General features: G+C 33.6%; 1 protein-coding gene and 1 long non-coding RNA gene across 12 annotated transcripts in view; one reads left to right on the forward strand and one right to left on the reverse strand.

Annotated features, from left to right (window-relative positions):
- Nucleotides 1-23503, forward strand: part of SLC4A7 (solute carrier family 4 member 7) — a 128820-nt gene that overhangs the window by 64771 nt on the left and 40546 nt on the right. For 6 of the 11 annotated variants that reach the window (XM_034403929.3, XM_034403933.3, XM_034403934.3 and 3 more), the window contains 8 exons: nucleotides 2276-2391; nucleotides 5539-5598; nucleotides 6103-6260; nucleotides 6841-6928; nucleotides 10682-10828; nucleotides 11647-11750; nucleotides 12910-13084; nucleotides 16013-16146. In XM_034403929.3, the coding sequence (XP_034259820.1) occupies nucleotides 2276-2391; nucleotides 5539-5598; nucleotides 6103-6260; nucleotides 6841-6928; nucleotides 10682-10828; nucleotides 11647-11750; nucleotides 12910-13084; nucleotides 16013-16146 (982 nt within the window). The remainder of the gene's footprint in view (nucleotides 1-2275; nucleotides 2392-5538; nucleotides 5599-6102; nucleotides 6261-6840; nucleotides 6929-10681; nucleotides 10829-11646; nucleotides 11751-12909; nucleotides 13085-16012; nucleotides 16147-23503) is intronic. The other 5 variants (XM_034403932.3, XM_034403935.3, XM_087892549.1 and 2 more) reach the window with 1 other exon arrangement.
- The window catches only part of LOC117656003 (uncharacterized), a 46845-nt gene continuing 40698 nt past the window's right edge, over nucleotides 17357-23503 (reverse strand). Inside the window, exons 2-4 of the long non-coding RNA XR_004588842.3 lie at nucleotides 23132-23195; nucleotides 18385-18693; nucleotides 17357-17426 (exon numbers count right to left, since the gene is read on the reverse strand). This is a non-coding gene — a long non-coding RNA (uncharacterized LOC117656003). The remainder of the gene's footprint in view (nucleotides 17427-18384; nucleotides 18694-23131; nucleotides 23196-23503) is intronic.

The following is a 23503-nucleotide window of genomic DNA, read 5'->3' on the forward strand; positions in this document are numbered from 1 at the left end:
CCTTTTTGCAACCTTCTGATAAGCAAAATCAATGGGAAAGACAGATTTACTTAACAACTGATATACTAACTAACTGCAGTGATTCACTTAACAACTGAGGCAAGAAAGGTCTAAAATGGGACAAAACTCACTTAACAAATGTCTTACTTAACAACAGAGATTTTGGGCTCAATTGTGGTTGTAAGTCAAGTACTACATGTACTAGAAAACTAATTTCTTGCTTTTCTTAAGAGTGTTAATTGTAGTGGCATGAAATATATATTTTAATATCCTGCCTTTTATAGATATGTTTGTTATGTTATGTTAACAAACAAACATAATAGCTGTTTGTTTGTTATGTTAACAAACAGCTATTACCTAGAAATGGGTTTGAAAATAGGGCATTCATAAAGTAATAGTATACCAACTATTAAATTATTGGCCTTAGTCAAACTTGTAGTACTGTACAAGGTGAAGTTTATTTTAGTAATCTGAATGTGATGGAATTAAAATGCTTATGAGCATTGATAAATTCTTTTCCAGATCAGTTGCTATTTTTTTGACTTGTTAGATAATATCTCATATTTCTTTTAAGAGGTCAAAGCAGCATTACAAAGTTATTACAGAATTTCAGAAGATTCTGTTCTATCTGTGCTGTAATTCATTTATCAAGAATGATCAAAGTTATTAGCTCTAAAATCAAGTCAGAAACACACTGAAGTAGATAGCTGAGAATGTTTATATTTATTTAATACTTTTAAAGAGGGTATATACTATGGGGGTACTTGCTCTTTCTCTGTCTGGATATGTGAGCATTCTCTGAGCTATTGACACTGGTCCAGACATCCAGCATTTGGGGGGTGGGGTGTCTCCTGGATCTATTCAAGCAGAACAAGTACTATTAACAATAGGAGCCAGACTAAAATGCAGTCTAACAGGAGGGGATCAGATAAATTCATTTACTTTTTTAGGAGGTCATGATACCACAAAGTTTTAGACTCCCTAATATATACAGTTCATCCCTCAAAATTATATATGTTCATATTACATATTGCCTTCTGCTAGGTTTGCATCTCCTCGGCATGCTTTTTTATTATTTTTATTATGGGCCTTTAGATATTGAACTGTATTTCTTATATCTACCATTGGCCATGCTGGCCACAGCAGCTGAGTAATATATGGAAAACTACAGATTTCCTACTCCTATTTTAAATGATAAAAAGTTTGTCATGTTTCTCATTCTGATGTGTAAAACAATTACGTCATGGATCTCTGTTACACAAAATTGATATATTGAATACAATGAATATTTTTTCTCATGAAGATTAACCTACAGTTTGCTTTCCTAAACATGTCCAAAAACTGATATTTGGCTAGAATGTTACAGTCCAGTGGAGAAACAGAACATTTTGGTATCCTCTGCAACATTCTGCTTCCAGAATAATGTACATATCTATTATTTTCCTACTTTGGCCATGAAAGCCAGCTGGGCTTTCTCTCTCTAGGCCCAACTCACCATACAGGGTTGCTGTTGTGGGAAAATAAGAGGAAGATGTGTGGGATATGTTCTCGGCATTGAGTTATTTATAAAAATAGGAAAGGCAGGATACAAATAAGTAAAACTAAAATAAAAAGTAAGCAACCATTTAAAATTGAATTTTATTATTTCTTATGTTCATAAGAATAAATTTCATATATATATATATATATGAACATTTATATGACCACCCACTCACTTTCCATGACTCTAGGTGGCTTACAAAATATAAAACACTAATATACAGAGTAAAACAATAACCTCCACCCCTAATTCAAACTTTACTTAGAAATAAATGAATTCATGGCTCAGATCCTACTTTTAAAAGTTTCTTGCTTTAGGGCTGCACTAATGGTTGTTTACTAACTTTCTAATGGTTCACTGTGATATAGGATTTATTTAAGCATTCTAAAGTACATTTTTCTTTATTTCGTGATTGTTCCAGGGAACTCCAGTAAAATAACAACATTCTTGTAATTGCATGATCCACATTGGTGGTTAGATGCACATTTTAAAATTTAAAAATAATACCTTTTTGGTGAATTTTGCAAAAGGCCATCATTTAGGTAATAGCTAATTTTAACACTTAAGCTTTCATTGTTTTCGAGAAAAAATAACTTGTTTGGCAATTTTGGTACTAATGCACTTTTTATTTATTAACTTTCACATTTGCTTTTAGAAAGCTGCCACAATTGTTATGTAAGCATGCCTATTTCTAGGTAATGTTATTTTAAATATGCTTCTTTATTCTAATTTTAGGGCTCTTAGCATCACCACAATCTGCACCTGGTAATTTGGATATTGGAAAAAATGGAGAATTTAAAATTAGTGGAACAGGAGGGAGTAGAGAAAACAGTACGGTTGACTTCAGCAAGGTAAAGTTTTTAAGCTTTTAAAGGAACACACAGCTTTGTGCATTTTATGGAAGCTTGCTTTTTTCTTCAAAATATAGTTGTTTGCACTTGTATTGTATAATCTAATCTCTAAAACAAAGTTCTAGAATAAATTAGTAGCAACTACAGGTATGTTTTAGTAATTACCTGAAAATAGAATATCAGTTACAGACACTTTGGTATAATGCTTAAAAACAAAAGAAATCAGGGGATTAAGTTCTAGTTCCACTTTAAGAATGAAGCCACCTGGTAATCAGTTCAAAACATTTCTGAAAATATTGCTAAGAAAACTTCAAGAGTTTGTCCAGGTAAATCACCAATGTTCAAGGTTGACATTTATTTGTATATACATTCATAGGCTATGTCACTTTTGTTGTTAAGTTATGTTATGTTACGTTACGTTACGTTACGTTACGTTACGTTACGTTACGTTACGTTATGTTATGTTACGTTACGCTACACTATGCTACGCTATGCTATTCTATGCTATGTTCATTACGTTATGTTATTTATCACATGATAAATTCTACGTAATTGCTTAAACATGTCATTTTATTTTACACATTGTAAGTTGAGAGTCTCCTGAGTATAGTGGAATATGTGAAAAAGGAAAGAGAATGGAGAGGAAGGTGGAGTCAGGGTTAAGTTGGTGAGTGGAAGATTCCAAACAGATGTGGTTGACTTACTAGAATGGGACAGTAGTAATATAGAGAAGAATCCACCTCTATGATAACTAGACATGAGGCAGTCTCTAATATTCCTCTTCAAAGAGAATAGCAGTGTGAAAAAAGACCTGAAGTCTGACTAGGTAGAAATTTTGAATTAGCATTCAGTGTACTCTGAGCAGTCTACCGCCAACCATGGAAGCTCAGTGGGTGATTTTTAATCAATTATACACTTTCAACCAAACCTATCTCTCAAAGTTGTTTAGGAGAAAATAATGGAAGGAGTGCTAGCATATTATCTTAAGGCCTTAAGCAGGAGCTGGATATATCACAGATAAATTGATAAAATGGTTATGTGGCACTTCATAAAAGCTGTAGTCTAAAATTGTAAAAGGTTGTAAATGTCAAGATAATTTGTTATTTTAATAATATTTCATTTATTGTTGTTATTGTTCAGTAGCCATAATAGTTAAAGGCGACAGCAAACACACAACTCATCTTGCACAATTGAGGTTTACTATCTTTTCTTTTATGTTGCAGCTTCCTTTTTTTCCTGATTATCATGTGAAGGCCATAATTAGGGTGGCAACAAATGCAAATTGAGACATATTGTAGAAATGTATCCATGAATCTTGTGCTATCGTTGTTGTTATTGATTAAATATATATGCCACCAAATCATCCAAATTCATGGTGACTTAACACAACATTATTATAAAATATTTATAAGAATAAATCACAATCCCACCTAATTTGCACATTATTAATTTAAACTATTCCTATCAGATTTCTTAAGATTTCCAGGTTAAAACACTTTTCAATGTTTTTTCAAATATTCAGTACTGCTGTTAATAATTAGCGTTAGTAAAGTTATTTTCTATTTTAAAGATTCATTATGTGTATATGTATTTTAGTTCCTAGAGCAGGGTTGTTAAACTCGCAGCCCGTGGCCCAGATGCTTCACACACTGGCCATGCCCATGCCCCGTTTAGTGAAGGGGGAAAAAAGTTGTGATACGTCACATGATGATGCTGTAAAGATGTGAGTTTGACACCCCTGTACTAGAGCAATACATTTATGACTTGTCCAGTCATATTCTGATGCATAATAAAATTGTTATTTTATAGATAGTCCTCAAATTATGACTGTAATAGAGTCTGCCCATCACAGTTGTAAAATGTTGCAGTCATTAAGCAAGGCACCAATGTGATCGCCTTCCTCAATAGTCACTGTCCTGGCCATCTCAAATGTGGCTCCTAAGCAATTGCATAGGTACTGTAGGTTGAGCAGAGTGAAAGAGCTGCTTGCTGAAAAAGAGTAGGCAGCTGCTCTACTCCTTAGCGTGAGCTACAAAATTAGAAGATCTTTTTCTCCTGTCTGGAACAGGACAGAGAGAAGGTGCACTGTGCAGAAAAGCAAAGCTGTCCCAGCTTCACTTCTCCTTGCAGCATGTTGTTGCCCTGCTGGCTCTGGACTAGAGAAAAAGAGAAAGAGAAAAGCAGCTTGTGACCTAACCCTGTCAACTTCTCTGTTGACTTGTAATTGATGATCACATGATTGCAGACGGCTTGGTAACCAATTGTAAATGGGTTGTCAAGGGTCCAGATCACAATTGCATGGCCCATAACAGCACTGGTTGAATGTCCATCCATTCATTGTTATGTCAAACAGTTGCTGAATGAATATTTGTAAGTCAAGGACTACCTGCATATGTTTCTGTTATAGGCTTTTTCTTCAGTGTAGTGGGCTATAAGATTTATAGAAGAGTCCTTATCATATCATTGAAACTCTGCTGTAGCATAGACGCAAACCATTTTAGATGTAAATACAGAATCCTGAATGGAGTACCTCAGCTAACATTGTCACTTCCAGGTATAATATGAATAAAGTGCATTTAGAACTATAAGTGGGGTAGAACGTCTGAGTTTAAATGAATAGACTATTGTAGGTTGAAGGCCCAAGTACAGAGTTTAAACCTGTATGTTTCCCTTTTTATTGAATAATCTACACAGAATTGCTTCCTTTAGTGCCGGGGTCACCAACCCCTGGGCCATGGACCAGTACTGGTCTGTGGCCTGTTAGGAACTGGGCCGCACAGCTGGAAGTGAATAACAGGCGAGTAAGCAAAACTGAAACCATCTCCCCTTGTCCATGGAAAAAATTGTTTTCAAGAAACTGGTTCCTGGTACCATAAAAGTTGGGGACCTCTGCTTTAGTGTAAAGAATGCTTGTAATGAAGTTATTATTTGTATAATTTATAATATAGTATTTCTCCTTTCAATATTTTGGTTCCAATATATAATTCAGGAAAATGATGTAATTTTGCTTAAAAGTTCTCTTAACAAAACAAATTTATATAATAGTTTAACCATGGCAAATGCCACTATTCTAGCTTCTCTGTCACAGCTTTTATATTTTTACTTGGCCTGTTCTTCTCTGCACCTGCCTTGTCTCCTGTTGGGCAGGATTCTGCCTCCTGGCACTGTAGTTGTGGCACACTTGGTGTGGGACTCAAAAGGCCAGCTGTAAGTGTTTTTTTTTTCTAGATAGCTGTGTAACTGGTGTGTTAGTTTCAGTGATTTTTGTGTTTCTGTCTTTATGTGACCAATAGTTTGTATGATGCTATATATTATGTTGGTGAATTTTTATAATTATATACACAGTTCCCATGGGTAATTTGAAGAACATTATTGTATAAAGAATTAATTCTCCATAAATATTCTTTTTTAGATTGAATTTATAAAATGAAGCAATTGTGTATATAATTACATTGATTTAGTGGAATTTGTAGTTATTTAGTATAAAACCATGTTATTCCCAAGATATAATTTTAGTAAGTTTTTGTGATTGTATATTGTAACATAGTTATAAAACACAGTATTTGTACGTATGTTAAAATGTTATTCAACTTCATAACATACATCACACTTTAATAATACAGTATATTTTGCTTGTCACTTATTTATAAATGTCAGTTTCAAAATGTTTTAGAATATTTTAATATACTATTAACTATTCTTTGAAAATAGGTGGATATGAACTTTATGAGGAAGATTCCAATAGGTGCAGAGGCATCAAATGTGCTTGTTGGAGAAGTGGATTTTTTGGAGAGACCAATTATTGCTTTTGTGAGGCTGTCTCCAGCTGTGCTTCTCACTGGTCTCACAGAGGTTCCTGTTCCTACACGGTAAAATAAAAATATAATGTAGTAAAACTTTAATTCTCTGTATTATTTTTAATCTATGTTATGTGATTCAACAATTTTTTTTCTTCTTAGAAAGAAAAAAGAGGCTGCTGTCTCTTTGTTATGAATTTATCATGCTGGTTTAAAATCTTGTATGCAGATTTTATCTTATGGTGGTTTAAAATCTCTTTAACTTCATAGTTCATACTTACAATACTTAAGTTTCCTTTAGTGGCAAGTATGGTAATAGTGGTTGTAGTATTTCGTATGGCATAACAGAATACAGCATAATGTGTAAACATTTACCAATACAACATATAAAATGTGTATCAAAATATAAAACATCAGAGCAGTGAATCATTTAAAAACACAAGTGATGAATAAAATTATGAATAACATTAAATTATGTCTAAGCAAATACTGGGGTGGCTATTCCTACAGCTGGAATACAACTCATAGAATTTCTAGTTGTTGTTGTTATATGTGTGATATTCAATAGTAAAATTTCTATTTGTCATTGACAGATATTATTGAATTCCAGCTATAATATTTGACCTTGCAACCCTTTTTCATAATTCCACAGTTTCCTTTTTCTGTTGCTGGGACCAGCAGGTAAAGCACCTCAGTATCATGAAATTGGTCGATCAATAGCAACACTCATGACTGATGATGTGAGTACTGCCATTTATTACATACCCCCAAAAATATTTAAAATAGACTGGAGTCAATATTGACATAAATTTATAATGGTAAAATACAATATATCATCTTATGCACAAATATTTATAGGTACATATTCATAAGTGCATATATATTATGCCTTTCCCTAGCAAGTTGAGAGATGAGGTGCTATCTACAGGACTGTGTTTCTCCATTTCAGTTAGTTCAACTTCATTGTTGGTATTCGGAGAAGCAGCTGGATATCCCTCAGTTTTGGGAAGTTAGAGAAGTCAAAGTCCAGAAGTGTTGGTTCTCCATGATGGGGCCAATCCTCTGGAATGGCTTCCTGCATGAAGTTGGATTACCTCCGATGTTATTCATGCTCTAAAAGCAATTTAAGATGAAGTTGTTTGTGGCATTTGGGTGTTGATGTTTGGTTTTGTGTTGGATTGTATGTGTTTTATGGTGATGTTATTTTCTTTTCATTAGCTAGATAGAGTCCATGTGATTTCAGTGTGATATGAATTTGATCAATAAAAATAAATTTCCTTTGACTGAAACTATGTTTTATTCCTAAAGTGCAGAAGGAAATAATAATTAATAAGCTAAATAAATTAAAAGAATATAATAAGAAAAGAAATTGAACTATACAGATTGTCCTCAACTTATGACAATTGAGCCCAAAATTTCTGTTGCTAAGTGAGACAGTTGTTGAGTGAATTTTGCCCCATTTTATGACCTTTCTTGCCATTTTTGTTAAGTGAATCAATGTAGTTGTTAAGTTAGTAACACATTTGTTAAGTGAATCTGGCTTCCCCATTGACGTTGCTTGTTAGAAGGTCATAAAAGGTTATCACATGATCCTGATACACTGCAACCATCATAAATATGAGTCAATTGCTGAGGATCTGAATTTTGATCTCATGATCATGGGGATGCTGCAATGATCATAAGTGTGATAAATGGTCATAAGTCACTTTTTTCAGTGCCTTATGTTAGTTTTGTTATGTTAGTTATGTTAGCTTTTTTTCAGTGTTATAACTTTGAACAGTCACAAAATTGATTGTTGTAAGTTGAGGACTACCAGTATGTAGTTTATACCAATGCTGTTCTTCATATCTATCCATATCTTTGTCCTTATTAACTAACCTTGTTTCTATAACATCCATGAACTTCTTTGTACATTGTCCTTTTTCTTTTGTTTTTAGTCTTCCCTTTCATTTAACTCATTCATTTTTATTGTTTTGCTTTGCAATGTATATAATTTGACTATATGCCCAAATCACTTTGAAGTATCTTCTTCTAGTAATTTTCATTTCATATTCAGTGCATTGTTCAATATTCATTAATTCTTACCTTATCCTACTTTGTTTATCACACACAGGTTTTAAATGCCTTATACTGTATATAAATGAGCAGAAGCATGCTATAATGAATTTTCCTTTTTTTGACAAGTATTTATTCTTGCAAGATAACAAATTACTATCCATTACTTTTCTACTAGCAGATCTGAACAATTCTCCATCAGTTATCCTATTTTTAGTGAACTTTCTGCTAAGGTACCCAAATCTACTTGCTCCAGTTTTGCCTTTATAACTTGCCTTTGTTCCTCCATTTTCCCAGTAAAACACAACTACTTTGGTCTTTGGATTTGAACAGTAATCTATCATACTTGTAATTGTATTATTTTTATTTATTCTTTATTAAAATTCATTTATTAAAAAAACTTCCCAATACCTGAAGGTCTCTGGGTAATATAAAGTAAAACACACACAAAATGTAAGCTGAATGTATATACTATAAAATTCTTGTTCCTGTAACCTTTAACTGGGTGAAACAGTTCATCACAGGGTAACAATTTTTGAACCAAGGTACCTCAAATGGGTTAACTTACTTAATGTACCCAAAATGTGGAATCTATGAGACCTATTAAAATTGAAATTTGGCTAATTTTCTAAAACATTTTATGAAGTAAATGTTATCATAAAATAGTTTATGAAATAATACAAAATATCATAAAATGTTTCCTGTGCTGACATTTGAGTGCGCTATACGGTTCAACATGGATGATTTTAAGGCAGATACATCTCTGAATGTATCCCATCATTTCCAGTGAAGGCAATACACTAGAGGTTATCATTGTTGAAGGCATTGAAGTATATGGTAAGGAAATATCTCCTAAAGGTCTAACAGATCAGAGGTTATCTAGTGAAAATATACAGATAACTTCAGAAGTAGTATAAAAATAAAAATATCATATGAATTAGGAGTAGCGCTAGTCTAATGAAACCAATGAAAAGTTACAATTATGTTAATTTTAAAGTTAATAATAGTGTGTTAATTTAAAAGTTAACTATAATGTGTTTTTATTTGTATCTAACCATTTTTATATTAAGCTTACAGGATTTTTTTAAAAATTATTTTTAAGTGAGGTTAACCAGTAAGTACTATTTGTACAATCTTTAAATAGTAATCTCTTTCATGGAATGAGATGGGTATATCGGGGACTATAAAACATTGTCATTTAATTTGGCAGCAACAACCTGTTTTTTACTGTTTAGTATTTAATCCAGTTTTGAGGCTGATTCCTCAATGGATATAGGTGGTTTCCAAACAAATTAACATGTAATTGTGATCTCTCATTTGGATTACTAAATGTCTCTGCAGGGGGGCTGCTGTTGAAGAAAGCTTCAGCTGGTTCAAAATGTGGCAGTCTAGACAGTTAATTGTGCCAGTTATTCAGCATGTGTTACACTACTGCTGTATTGGCTGCCAGTTTGTTTCTAGTGTAATTCAACGTGGTAGTAGTTTTACGTTCATGGTTTGGGGCCAGTTTACCTATGGCACCATCTCTTTCTAGTTGTTTCTGTCTTTTTTAACCAATCCGGAAGAAAGGTCCATTGTCCCTCCCTCACTTCCTTGTACACCTTCCCCAAGCCTTGCTGCACCTACCGGTACCTAAATATGAAATTGTTATATTATTTTGTTTTGTAACAATGCCCAACAAAGTTCATCCTTTTTTAAAAAAAGATTCTTCATTAGTGATAATGAATACCTTTATAGTATAATACCTTTATAGTAATATATATACCTTTATAGTGCTATAGCAAACTGGCCATTACTAACAATTATAAGAGATTATGAAAGTTGTTCAGAATGTGTGGAATATGCCAAATAAGTTGTCACAGTGTTGTTGGATTATTTATTGCCTGTACATTTCATATTATTTGCAAGTACCGGCAACAGACCGGCAACTGTGTTTTAGAAACAATATTAACAAAATTTGGTTTTAAAAATTAATTCCAGGATGTTTTTTCTTTGAGATCTGCATAGATTATAGATTCTTCCTTTAGGCTTTTAAATCTATAGCAGTTGATAAATTGTTGAAGACAATATGAAACTTATTTCATATAATCTAGCTTCTGAAAATAGTTATCCAATAATAACTATTGTTATAACTAAATTATCAAATTAGTATCTAGTTGGCCATTTAAATCCTGTTTGGTCCATCTAGTTGCCCTCCAGGAAAGTAGATTTCACTTACCAAAATCTCCTTACTAATGTGTCTCTTGTTGATAATTCTGCAAGTGGATATCCACATCTCTTTCAGAAAACCTAATGTATGCATAACTTAATATTTTAATGGAGGTGTGTTAAACTAATTCTTCATTCTGATCTTTCAACTATATAAGCCATATTTTGTACTTCTTAGTAAAAAGTTATGTCAAGAAATCAAATACATACTTATATGCCTTTTTTAAAAGGTTTTCCATGATGTTGCTTATAAAGCCAAAGACAGAAATGATCTACTATCTGGAATTGATGAATTTTTAGATCAAGTGACTGTTCTTCCCCCAGGCGAATGGGATCCTTCAATAAGAATTGAACCACCCAAGAGCGTCCCTTCTCAGGTAGGTTCCTCTGCAAATGAAGAGTCCTTTAAAATGGATAATGATATGGTAAGTGTGATCAAGATTGTATCACAAATCTGAAAAATAAATTTGCAATGAAGTAACAAATTGATGAAAGATTAGATCAAATCCATATAATTGTTTTTATCTTATAAAAAGATTCAAAAGAAAAAAGAAAAAAGGAAAAAGGAAAAAAGGAAAGGATAGAAATTATTTTACAGCTTTTAGATAATTTATTGAACAGCAGTGGCTATCACATTCAATATGTGACATATCTACAGTTTGATATAAACGTCACTACACCTAACAGACAAATAGTCTAGTTACAATTGATTTAAACAAGTTATTATTAATGCAGTATTGTGTTAATTATTGGAAATTATTTCTGAGTTGAGAGTTAATATTATATTAGCCTTTTAAAAAGCCAACTCTGGTTTGGAACAATGCTATATTATATAGTTAGCTTGGAAGATTAATATAGATGTGAAGAAGGCTTGAAATTATGCCTCTTGTTGAAGTATGACTTTGAGAGTGAATATAGTGCAATAGCTAAAATGTTAGACTAGAAATGGAGAGATGCAGATTCTAGTTTTCCTTGGGTCATTGACAGTGGGCTAGTAATTTCTTCTGACCCTCAATTATTGTCAGACCTGGGACAAGCTGGCTGGAAAACAAAACCTTTCCTCAGATCATATATAGCTTTGCTATATTAACTAAGTAAAACAAGCAGACCCTGCTACCAAGGGACAAATACTAAGAATAATAACTTTATCAAGATTTAAAGGCAAAAATCATTTAACAAATTAATATTAATATAGGAGAAGAGGAAGATTCCTAAATTTCCAAATGGAGCTGCTTCTCCTGGAGAACCCCTTAAGGAAGAAGGTCATCATGCTGGACCTGAACTACAAAGAACTGGAAGGTGTGTAGAATTTACTTCAATTATAATAACATCAGTGTGAAAATCTAAATTATTGCTGCTTTAAAAATTTATAAAATGTCATGGATTAAAATTTCTACATAAATATGTTTGATTCCTAGCTAATGGTCTATTTTAGTCTCTTAATACAGTAGAACTATTCTTTAGTAGATTCTAGGGACTATAGTGAAGTTTTAATACAACATCTGAAACCATATTATGAAGATAAAAATAGTTTAAAGTCAAAAATTGCCTGTGTGAAGCTAGCTATTCAAAATATTGCAGTAAAGAGCAATTATAGAAATTTCTCACATGTGAAAATTATACAGATGTCCTGTAGGCTCCCAGTCTTGGCAATTACAACTGAAAAAATCATTTAAGAAGGATAATATCTTTGTTAAGTTAAATTATACTGAAATGTCTTCATATGGAAAATCCTTGTGAAGATATGGTTACCTAAAATTTAAAGATAGGCTATATTTTAATTAAATACAATTATTAAAGGAGAGATAACACTGACAAATGGAAGATTTTAAATTTCAATTTCTTTCAAAAGTTGTTCATCTTCCTTAAGATGAATACCTGTTTTGTTTTGTTTTGTTTTGTTTTCATTCTCAACTGTAATAAAAATAATGGGCATTGTAACTCAGCTTTTTTAAAAATTAAATTGGTTTTTTTCACAGAATACTTTTTAATCACATTTTTTTCAATATCTTATAAACAATGAAATAATGCTGTCAAATACTTGCAGCTAGCTCCCTATTTCTTTAAAAATGTAGATAATATTAAATATCACAATTGTATGTAAGTCTATTTTAAAATTACTCAAGGCATATATTATTATTCGCCACAACCATGTACATGCACAAAACTTGATACTGAATGCAGAAGCTGATGCCCTGAAAATGTTTTCATTTAAGACAAGCCCCAGAGACTAACAATGGATACTTTACCATTAAAATGCATAAATCAGAAGATCAGTTCACTCAACTGAGAATGTATAGATGAAATTGGAATGTTTGCATCTGTATTGTCAATAGGTTTGGAATATAAGGCTAATTTATGCTAAAAATCTGCACTGTCAGTCTTGTGTGTCCCATAGTTTTAAACATTCTGGAGTCCTATAGAGTACAGTTTGATGAGTTTCATCTCACCTATTTAGGCTTTTTGGTGGTTTGATACTTGACATCAAAAGGAAAACATCTTTTTTCTTGAGTGACTTCAAGGATGCATTAAGTCTGCAGTGTCTGGCCTCGATTCTTTTCCTATACTGTGCCTGTATGTCTCCTGTAATCACTTTTGGAGGGCTCCTTGGAGAAGCTACAGAAGGCAGAATAGTGAGTACAAAGAATGGTAGTAGCCAGGATTTTAGCTTTTCAGAGGCAAGTGACTGTGTTCATTTGTCTCCTTTATTTCTACTTTTATTTGAAGACTTTTATCAACCTCCTTTTGACTAGCCCTGCCTAATAATACATGTTTCTCAAATATGTGGAAAAAATGGAGAACAGGAGGAGATGCACAGTTAAGGTAAAAATTATCCTGCCTTGATGAATCTGTTACATGGTCCGAGAAACAACTTTTATTGTATGTTTTTAAAGGGCCTTAACTTAGTAATGGAAAAATATTTGTTACATCTTCATAATATATTCAAGAATGCTAATTCAGAGATCTTGTTTGTTTTGTAAAATAATAAAATGAAAAAATATGTTTTTAAAATGTTTTGTAAATAAAAATTCAGCATTCTGCACTAAACTAAATGGCATGCACACATGCATGTAACAAAATTCAAATTAATTTTTTTGTTAGAGAAAAGCTGTTTCAAAAAGTGATATGCCAAGAAAAGAATTATTTATCTTTATCATAATTTCTCTATCATATTTCATTTGGTGTGAAAACCATTTACCACTATCTTTCCTTCCCCATCTACCCAAGTCCAGGCTTGAATATTCCTGGGGATATAGCAGTAGAGAAAAGATGGCAGAAAAATGGTAAAACATCTTTTCTTACTGGTCCTCCAAACAGAATACCGGTAATTCTCTAAAATCTGCTTTTCTCCAGAAGAAATACTTGGATTTGAATGCATGTATGCAACACCTAGTTTGGTTTAAAAATATTTGTTTTCTATTGCCAGAGGAAAACTATATTTCTAAGGAAAACTTGAATGTGAACTCTTAAGAAGTTGGTCAACTATTATATTTTCATGATAAGTTCAAGTATATCAGCCATAATAACAGTTGGTTTATCCTAGCTTTCAAATTAATGACTTAATTAATTAACTGATTTTATACATTAATAGAATCACTAAATATAAGTTACTTGTTCTCAGCATTTTAGTTTGTAACTGGCACTTATGAAACTACTTTCTGAAGGTGTTATGGCATATAATATGCCAGTGCAAATGTATTCTTCCATGCACAGGATGGAAAACCTATGGCTTGTGAATCATATACTCTCCTGAACTGCATTTTTGTCATCTCTAGAACAATCTCAGTTTGCTTTGATGAAATTTGTCATCCATACAACAGAGCTATGCCTGTAGGACTTTTCACATTTGGGGACCAAAATAAATGACCCTTACTTATGATCAACCTCCATATGGCTTAATTAACACATTTGCTTAATGGATACACCCCAAATTCACAAAGAGGATATAAAACTTGTCTCAATTCATTACATTATTCCCATGCCCCACCCTGCAGTTTTTGAAATGGATAGCTTTTATAAATAAAAAAGCATACTCCCCTTCTTACAAAATAAAAATGTGTGCTTGTAGTCCTTAAACCTATTTACATATATATTGAAAAGTTAACTTTACTGTATAGGACAATATCAGTACTTTGAATTTTACTAAATTTGTTATATACTTGGACACCTTTAGATGTATATATTATATTATCGTGGTTTGAAAAACATACAAAAACGTCTCCCTACTATTTCCTTAGAGAGTGCTAGTTTTCTATACTACAATATGATCTGATAATATGATGTCCAATGTCTATGATTACCATACGTTGCTTACTACCGATAGCTAAAAAGATGCTATTTAGCACTATTTTGGTGCTAAAATAGTAGTTTTAACTGTATGTCATCAAGCTGCTAACTTTTAAAATGTCCATTTTTAATGTACATTGAAAAATACCTGATACTTTATTTTCTAGTTGTCTGGAGTTGTTCGCTGCCTTTACTGGCTTGATGTGCATGAGTACAAGTGCAAATCTTGCACTTTTGTGTTTAAACAACTTAAATCTTAATAATAACCTTAATAACCTAAGATTAATAATAATCTTAATAACCTAAGAAACATGTTTGAGTACATGTGATTTTTTTTCATATCTCCAAAGCTGTCATTTCTACAGTATATTTGTTCTGAATACCTAAGGTTAATGCACTGATCAGCTCAGACTAAATTGTGTGTACCTTTGAAGTATGATTGTATACGCTAAGGGCTGGTTGTGCTCCAATCCCACTGTTGTTTATGTATGCTCTAATCCCACTGTTGTTTATGTATCTGTGATGATTGATTATTTTAGTGTATACAGTATCAATTTATATTTGCCCAGAAAATGTCTTTGTTGATCTTAAATACTATGCAGTGAATTCAAAGTAATTAAAAGTGAGGTTGTTTGGATATTTTAAATTTGGTATTTTAAAATACAAAGAAATATAATTTTAAGTCCTCCCATTCCCTGGGAATGCCTTATATAGAAAATAAAAGGTGAGATAGTTGCTGGGCATTTATGGACACTGTAACGGAGAAAATGCATTACTGAACAGGATGATAACTATTTGATCTGTTTATAATTTCTATTGTCTGTTTATTTCTTTTCAATAATAGTATCCTCATTGCTCTGTTGCATTCAGTAAATTTTTGAGTTCTATGAATTGTTTGTTTTAATACAAGCCTCGTGCCCAGTTTGGCTAAAGGTTTGTTTCAAACATGCTTTCTTTATACAGGAAAAGTTATCCTTGTTTTCCTACTTTAATCAGATTTGGTATGTTACAAGTATTATAACATCCATTTTGTCATTTAATTTGCCAAAACAAATAATCTTTCCTTAGGTTTTTGTATAAATTTACACTTTAATTGGACTATTTCATATTGCACACTTTATTACTAATTTTCTATGTAAAATAAAATGTATTTAGCTAATAATATTTGTAATATTCTAACTATTGATGCTATTAACTAATATATGAAAATACACATTATTAAATGTTTAGTTTTATCTTCAGTGAATCACAGGATTCTTTTTCCCTCCCTCCAGAGTGCAATAGAATCTTTATTTGGAGCATCATTAACTGGAGTTGCCTATTCACTTTTTTCTGGGCAACCTTTGACAATATTGGGCAGCACTGGACCAGTACTAGTATTTGAAAAAATATTGTTTAAATTTTGCAAGTAAGTAAATTTTTCATTCTCAAAAATTCAACATTCTATTAGCTATTAGTTTTTCTGAGGCACACTGAAGTATAGTAGTTTCAAACAGATCTAATATTTGCATAACTTAATTTAGCAAGAAATCAAAATTTTGTTTTCAGGCTTGCATCATCAAACACTTTTAGAATTGTCACTAAGGTCAAATAAGGAAAGCATTCTAGAACAAAGCTAATTCATCATTTCAAATTAATTTTTGATTAGCCAGGAATGAAATTACAAATTATCTTCTTCATCTCAACTTATTAGCAAATCTTTAAGTAACTTATCCTGATACAATTTTTATTATTATTGTTATTTTATTAAATTTGTATACCGCCCTACTCCCGAAGGACTCAGGGTGGTGAACAGCCATAGAATAAAACATATAAATACAAAATTTAAAATGGAAATAAAACAAATTAAACAATTTCGCTGAACCATATTAAAACCCCAATAATTTAAAACCAAATTTAAAATTCCCATTTAAAAAGGGGAAAATTTAGGTCAGGCCAGCTTGATGAAATAGGAATGTCTTAAGCGCGCAGATCCGGGATCCTCCGTATCTCTGGGGGGAGCTCGTTCCAGATAGTAGGTGCCCCCACAGAGAAGACTCTCCCCCTGGGGGCCGCCAGTCGACATTGTTTGGCCGACGGCACCCGGAGGAACCCCTCTCTATGGGAGCGTACTGGTCGATGGGAGGCTATTGGTGGTAGCAGGCGGTCCCGTAAATAACTAGGTCCTAAGCCATGGAGCGCTCTGAAGGTGATAACCAAAACCTTGAAGCGCACTCGGAGGACCACCAATTTAAATAAATACATATGAAAAACAAATTACACAAAAGATAAATACTAAAAACTAAAGTGCATCAAACTGCAGATGGAATTATATTGTTTTAAGATCAGGGCATATGTGGTGGGAGGAAGTACATCAGAAAAAATAGCATGGTATCCATGAATGCCCAAAAAACACAATTTTTACATATAATATGCAATACATGTTAAAAAAGAAAGTATTTTTACCACACAGTTGCAGGTTTTTTGTTTTTGTTTTGCTTTCCCCATGGTTGCACTTAGAATCATAGAATCATAGTACCTGTTGCACGTAGAAAATACCTAACTATATGTATATACTTAAAGCCATGTAAGGGTTAATCATTAATACATCAATTGTCCCCCACACTGACTCCTCCTTACCTTTGACTCCTCCTACTGTGTATATATACTGATGTCCTGGACTGCTTTCTTGTCTTGCCTGATGTTCTCCTGCAATAGAAACAAAGAAATAAATACTGTTTATATTCTCATGACTTGCATCCTGATTATTGGGCCTATATGAAAGAAATAATAGCAACAAGTTGGTAGCAGAGGATGGCTTAAAGGCCCAACCAACCCAAAGATGCAAGAAACTCCAAAGCTGGATGAAGGTAAAAGAGACCTATTACCAGATCACTCAAAAAAAGAATGGCAGCTCAACTAACTCCTACAGAAACCACACTGAAAGAAAAGGCAGAGAAAGAAGAGAAACTTTCCAATAATGAGATACTGCCAGATATCAAAGAACAAACCAAAAATGAAGATACCCTCTCAGTCATCAAAAAGGAGGATGACATGAAAAAGAAAATAATTAAACTGATAGAAGAAATCCCGAACGATCCAAATCTGTTAGCGAAACTCCGCAATCTTATAGAAAATCACGGAGCAGCGACAGATGAGGAGGAAGATGAATCCAGCCAAGATGAAGAAAGCGAGATAGGAAAACCAAATACTAACTATATAACTGATGATGAAGCCAGTGATGATTTCGCACCTTTTTCATGGCCATCTTGCATGACTAATTCATTAAAGATGGCCGACCAGCAGCCAATGGGATTTCAAAATTCGAATCCCAAGGTGGGAAGCGGGGCCTACGAAAAAAACACCTACCAAACAACAAAAACAAATAATAAACTATTAAAAGATGATTTACCTAGCCAGCTCTCCACACTAGAAATAAATAATGCCATGTGAGTATTAACCGCGGCATTTGGAAAGAAACTAAAATTACTGGACCGACAGCCAGACAAACAGAAAAAATCCACTAAACCTACCTATAACAAACAACAAACTGAATTAAACTACATAAAAGAAGAAGCCACCACGAAAAGATTTACAAGCCGCCACCCACCAAAACCAGCTGCCAGGCACACTCGCAAACCTCGCAATAATAAAAGATCATACTCACCGATCAGAAGACATCACGCTGAGCAGTCAATGTATTCCGATAGCGATGATCCAAACCAGGCCCAGTTCTGCAGCCGCACAGAGGAACAGAGCCGCCGGACCCTCCGCGATGACTTCGCTGACCAGAGCAGCAGGAATGCCCCGGTGACTCGAACGACCTCCCAGGCGACCATCGACTACTTGAGGCCTCCCAGAGTCGAGGCAGAAGAACATCCTGAATAATGGGGCCTTCTCCCGAGAACCGCGAGCACAAGATCCTTCATCGGGGACTGCTGGAGAAAAATGAGATCCGAGCATGTGCAGAACGCCTCTGTAAGAAAAAATGCAGAAAACATAGACACAAGTCAGTACAGATATACCTCTAGCATTCCAACACCATATTGTGAGTTCACTAAAGACCTAAACCATGGACAGCGACAGACTGTAAGTAATTCTTCACACAACCCAGGGGCTTTACCAGCAGACTTTATAAAATTAAAGCTCGATGGATCAAACTTATTGGAATGGAGTCAACAGCTCCAAGTTATATATTTAAGAGAAAACATGTTATTTTTTTATTAATGATCCACCCAGCAAACCCTGGACTTTTGAACTGGACTGTTTACATCATAAAGCTTATTATATTCTCATTGCCACTATATCACCTAGCAATTACCCTAGCATTGAACACAACTTAACTGTTTCTGAAATATTTCAAAAATCGTTTAACTTGTTTCACAGTAAGAGTGTTGCCACAACAATGGCAAGGATTTCTAGGGAGTTTCATTCTGCCAGACTAAAAAGTGGAACACCCATGAGTGAACATATTCTAAATTTAATTGCCACCAGAGCTGAGCTCATTCAGAAGGAAGTTTAAAGAGTATTATAATCAACTCATTGGATTCTAGCTGGGATAACTATATAACCCTGTTAGACAGTCTCAGTTTAGAGAACCTATCATTGGAAACACTTACTAACAAACTCATATCAGAGGACAATCTGAGAAGGGAATGTTCCATGAGCCACAGGGAAAGTAGAACTACAAAGAAGGTAGAGTTCCAAAGCAGAGGTAGATATACACCAGAATGCCACACATGTGGTTCAAGGAATCATTATATATGAGAGACTGTCCAAAACATACAAGAAATAAGGACCAAGCATATCACAGGGAGAGGTCAGATAGAAGAGTTAACTTCACAGACAGACATTCACCTGATTACAGATACAAACATAGAGATTCATCCATCACTAAAGATAGAAAAAGTTACAGAGACAATTATAAGGAGGATAGACATGGATCATTATATGGACTAGGAGATAACAAACTCACACCAACAGAATCAAGTAACACATGGCTTATTGACTCTGGAGCCACTAACCATACCACCAATAATAAGGAACTCCTCAATGATTTCATAGAAAAGAGTTACCATGTTAAAGTGGCTAATCAAGACAAAGTCCTAGTGAAAGGAATAGGCAATACACACATCAAAGGCATAGGAAAAATAGAGGGGGTATTATTTATTCCCGAAATCCCACATAACATATTAGCTACTCTTAAATTAAGTGAAGAAAAGGAGATAGAAATTACATTCAAAAATGGAAAAGTATATATGACTAAAAACAAAAGGGACATAGGAAATATTGTTACCAAAGAAGGATTGACATACTTTCACCCAAAAAATGATGAAGGAGCACACATAAACATACTGTCAGGAAACAAAAAATGTAAGGCAGGTAATCATGGAGGTATTGAATTTGACATGAAAAATGACCACATTAACGATGATGTTTCTATTGAGAAAATATCCAATATCCAAAATATCCAATGGTAAGCCAATGCATGATGAGTGCGCACATTTGCTCCATAGAAAGTTGGGACATGCCAGTTTCCCTGTTATTCAAAAAATGTTAGAATGTTCTGATGATGTAAAAGTAAAAAATTGTAAAAATTATTTAGAATGTTCTGTGTGCAAATCTTCAAAACTCAAAAACAAACCTAGGCCAAGAAAAGCCACACGCACCACACATTCAGTCTTCCAACTGGTACATATGGACCTAGTTGGTCCCATGAAACCATCAATTAAGTATAGAAAAAGTTACTTCCTGACTATAGTTGATGACTTCAGTAGATATGGCTTCGTATACACACTCAACCACAAAAACGAAGTGTTTAAAAAATTTAAAGAATTCCACAAAAGAGTAGAGACCCAACATAATATAAAAATCAAGCAAATAATGACAGATAGACGATCAGAATTTTTGTCAAAAGAATTCTCCAATTGGCTAAGAATGCTGGGAATACTTCATTTCAAAACTTCACCTTTTTCCGCATTCCAGAATGGGGTCATAGAATGCAAAAATGGTTTATTACAAACCATTGTTAGATGATGCTGAACTAGGAAAAAATTTTTGGCCCGAAGCACTTACATATTCAAATTATACCATAAATAGATTATGGTCTAGCGTAATTGGCAAAACACCGTACGAAGTCATGTATGGCAGAAAACCTAAAATTGGCCATCTACATATATTTGGTGTCACTGCTGATGTCTATGTTCCAAAACAAGACACAAAGGAGAAAAGGTATCAAAAAGATTAAAATTCATGGGATATGAATCAGGGACCAAAGGGTATCGATTTATAGACAAAAACAATAAATTCATAATATCTAGAACGGCTGTATTCCACGAGCACGCAAATTGGTCCAAAATACATCTAAATGAATTATACCTTGAAGTTGAAAACACAATAGACACTCATAAAAAACACATACCATATGCAACTGAATCCAAAACACGACAAATTAGCATACCCAGAGACCAGGAGATATCAAATAGAGAATGGAATAAGAATCATCCCAACATACAAGTAGATACACTAACTAAAAAAGAAGCAAGGTATATGCATGATGCTGAGGCACCTCCAAATAGACCCATCAGATCTAACAGAAACACAGTACCAAAAAGATTAGAAGATTACATATTGTCTATCAATGCATACAATAAAACACCCAGTACATATGAAGAAATACTAAAATTACCACAAGAGGAGAAGATCAAGTGGGAACAAGCAATGGAAAGGGAAATGGATAGCTTAAAGGAGTTAAATACACATGCAAAACCAGCTGCAGGTAAAATCCCCATAGGGACAAAATGGATATTCAAAATTAAGGAACTAGAAAATAATGAACTCTTATACAAAGCTAGACTTGTGGCTCAAGGGTTCGCACAACGGTTCCCAGATGATTATGTAGATACGTACTCTCCCACAGTGAGGTCAGAGAGTGTCAAAAGTGCACTAACAATAGCATCCATTCTGAATTTAGATGTGTACCAGTTTGACGTACAAACTGCTTATTTACATCCTGACCTTGACAAAGAAATATATGTGAAGGCACCCCCCGGAAATAATATAGAAAAAGGAGAAACTTGGTTATTAAACAAAAGCTTGTACGGATTAAAGCAATCTGGAAAAAGGTGGTATGAGTGTTTGGCAAAGATACTTAGAGAAATGGGTTTTTCAGCCACATCCACTGACTTATGTTTTTTTATCAAAAAAGGGGAAAATTCCATAGAGTATGTACTCATATATGTTGATGACATTCTATACTTTGGGCAACAAAAACATGAATGTGATGAATTCGCTGAAAAATTGGGCAAACATTTTATATTAAAAACTTTGGGGAAAGTAAATAAATATTTAGGTGTTCAAATTGACAAGACCAAAGGGGGATTCAAATTATCTCAAAAAGAAAAAATATTAGAGCTTTTACAGAAATGCAATATGATTGATTCGAAACCATGTGAGTCTCCCATGCAAACTGATTTTATAAAGAACATGAATAACGAAGGTGATTCATTTAAAGACAATACTTTGTACAGTCATTGGTTTGTTACTATACATTTCTAATTGGACTAGGCCTGATATCACTCTTGCTGTTAACCTTCTGTCCAGACACGTAAGCAATCCTAATACATATCATTGGGAAGGGGTAAAAAGAGTCCTTAGATATCTAAAATTCACCACTGATGTTTGTTTATACTTAGAACCTGTACATTCAGAAAAACCTATTCTGTCATATTATGCTGATGCGGATTGGGCCGGAGATTCAAAGAGTAGAAAAAGCACATCTGGTTATGTCTTCCTTATAAACAATTGTCCCGTATATTGGTACACTGGTAAACAAAATTTAATTGCAACCTCCACAGCTGAAGCTGAATATATTTGTCTATCAAAAGCGGCCAATAATTTAACGTGGTTTGACGATCTGCTATCTAACATCTGGTCTGAACCCAATTATCCCATAACCATCCATGAAGACAATAAAGCAGTCATAGAAATTTCAACTTCTGAAGCAATAGGCCAAAGGTCGCTCCATATAGATATAAAATATAAACATGTCAGACAGCTATCTAATATAGGATTTATTAAAGCTATTCATTGTGATACGAGTGAACAAGTTGCAGACATTTTGACAAAACCTTTACCAATTAAACAACATGCTTATCTAACCTCGAAATTGAATTCATTGTGATACGAGTAAACAAGTTGCAGACATTTTGACAAAACCTTTACCAGTTAAACAACATGTTTATCTAACCTCGAAATTGAATATATGTATATAAATTGTAATATTGATAACCGTTAGGTATTTTAGAGGGGGATTTGTTGCACGTAGAAAATACTTAACTATATGTATATACTTAAAGCCATGTAAGGTTTAATCATTAATACATCAATTGTCCCACCCATTGACTCCTCCTTACCTTTGACTCCTCCTACTTTGTATATATACTGATGTCCTGCTTTCTTGCCTTGCCTGATATTTTCCTGCAATAGAAACAAAGAAATAAATACTGTTTATATTCTCATGACTTGCATCCTGATTATTGGGCCTATATGAAAGAAATAATAGCAACAGTACCATAGGGCTGGAAGGAACCTTGGAAATATTTTAGTCCAATCTCCTACTCAAGGCAGGAGACCTTACTATCCTTGGTCAGGAAGGAGAGAAGGAAAGACTTATGCCAGACTAACTCAGGACCCAGTATGATACAAAGAATTTATAAAGACGCTCTTAAAAAGATGTCAGAAATTAAAGATGCATACACATTGAAAAAGTTCTAATTGCCATGCAT

This window comes from Pantherophis guttatus, chromosome 4 (genome assembly GCF_059756535.1).
Source record: "Pantherophis guttatus breed Tessera chromosome 4, ASM5975653v1, whole genome shotgun sequence".
Classification (NCBI taxonomy): domain Eukaryota; kingdom Metazoa; phylum Chordata; class Lepidosauria; order Squamata; family Colubridae; genus Pantherophis; species Pantherophis guttatus.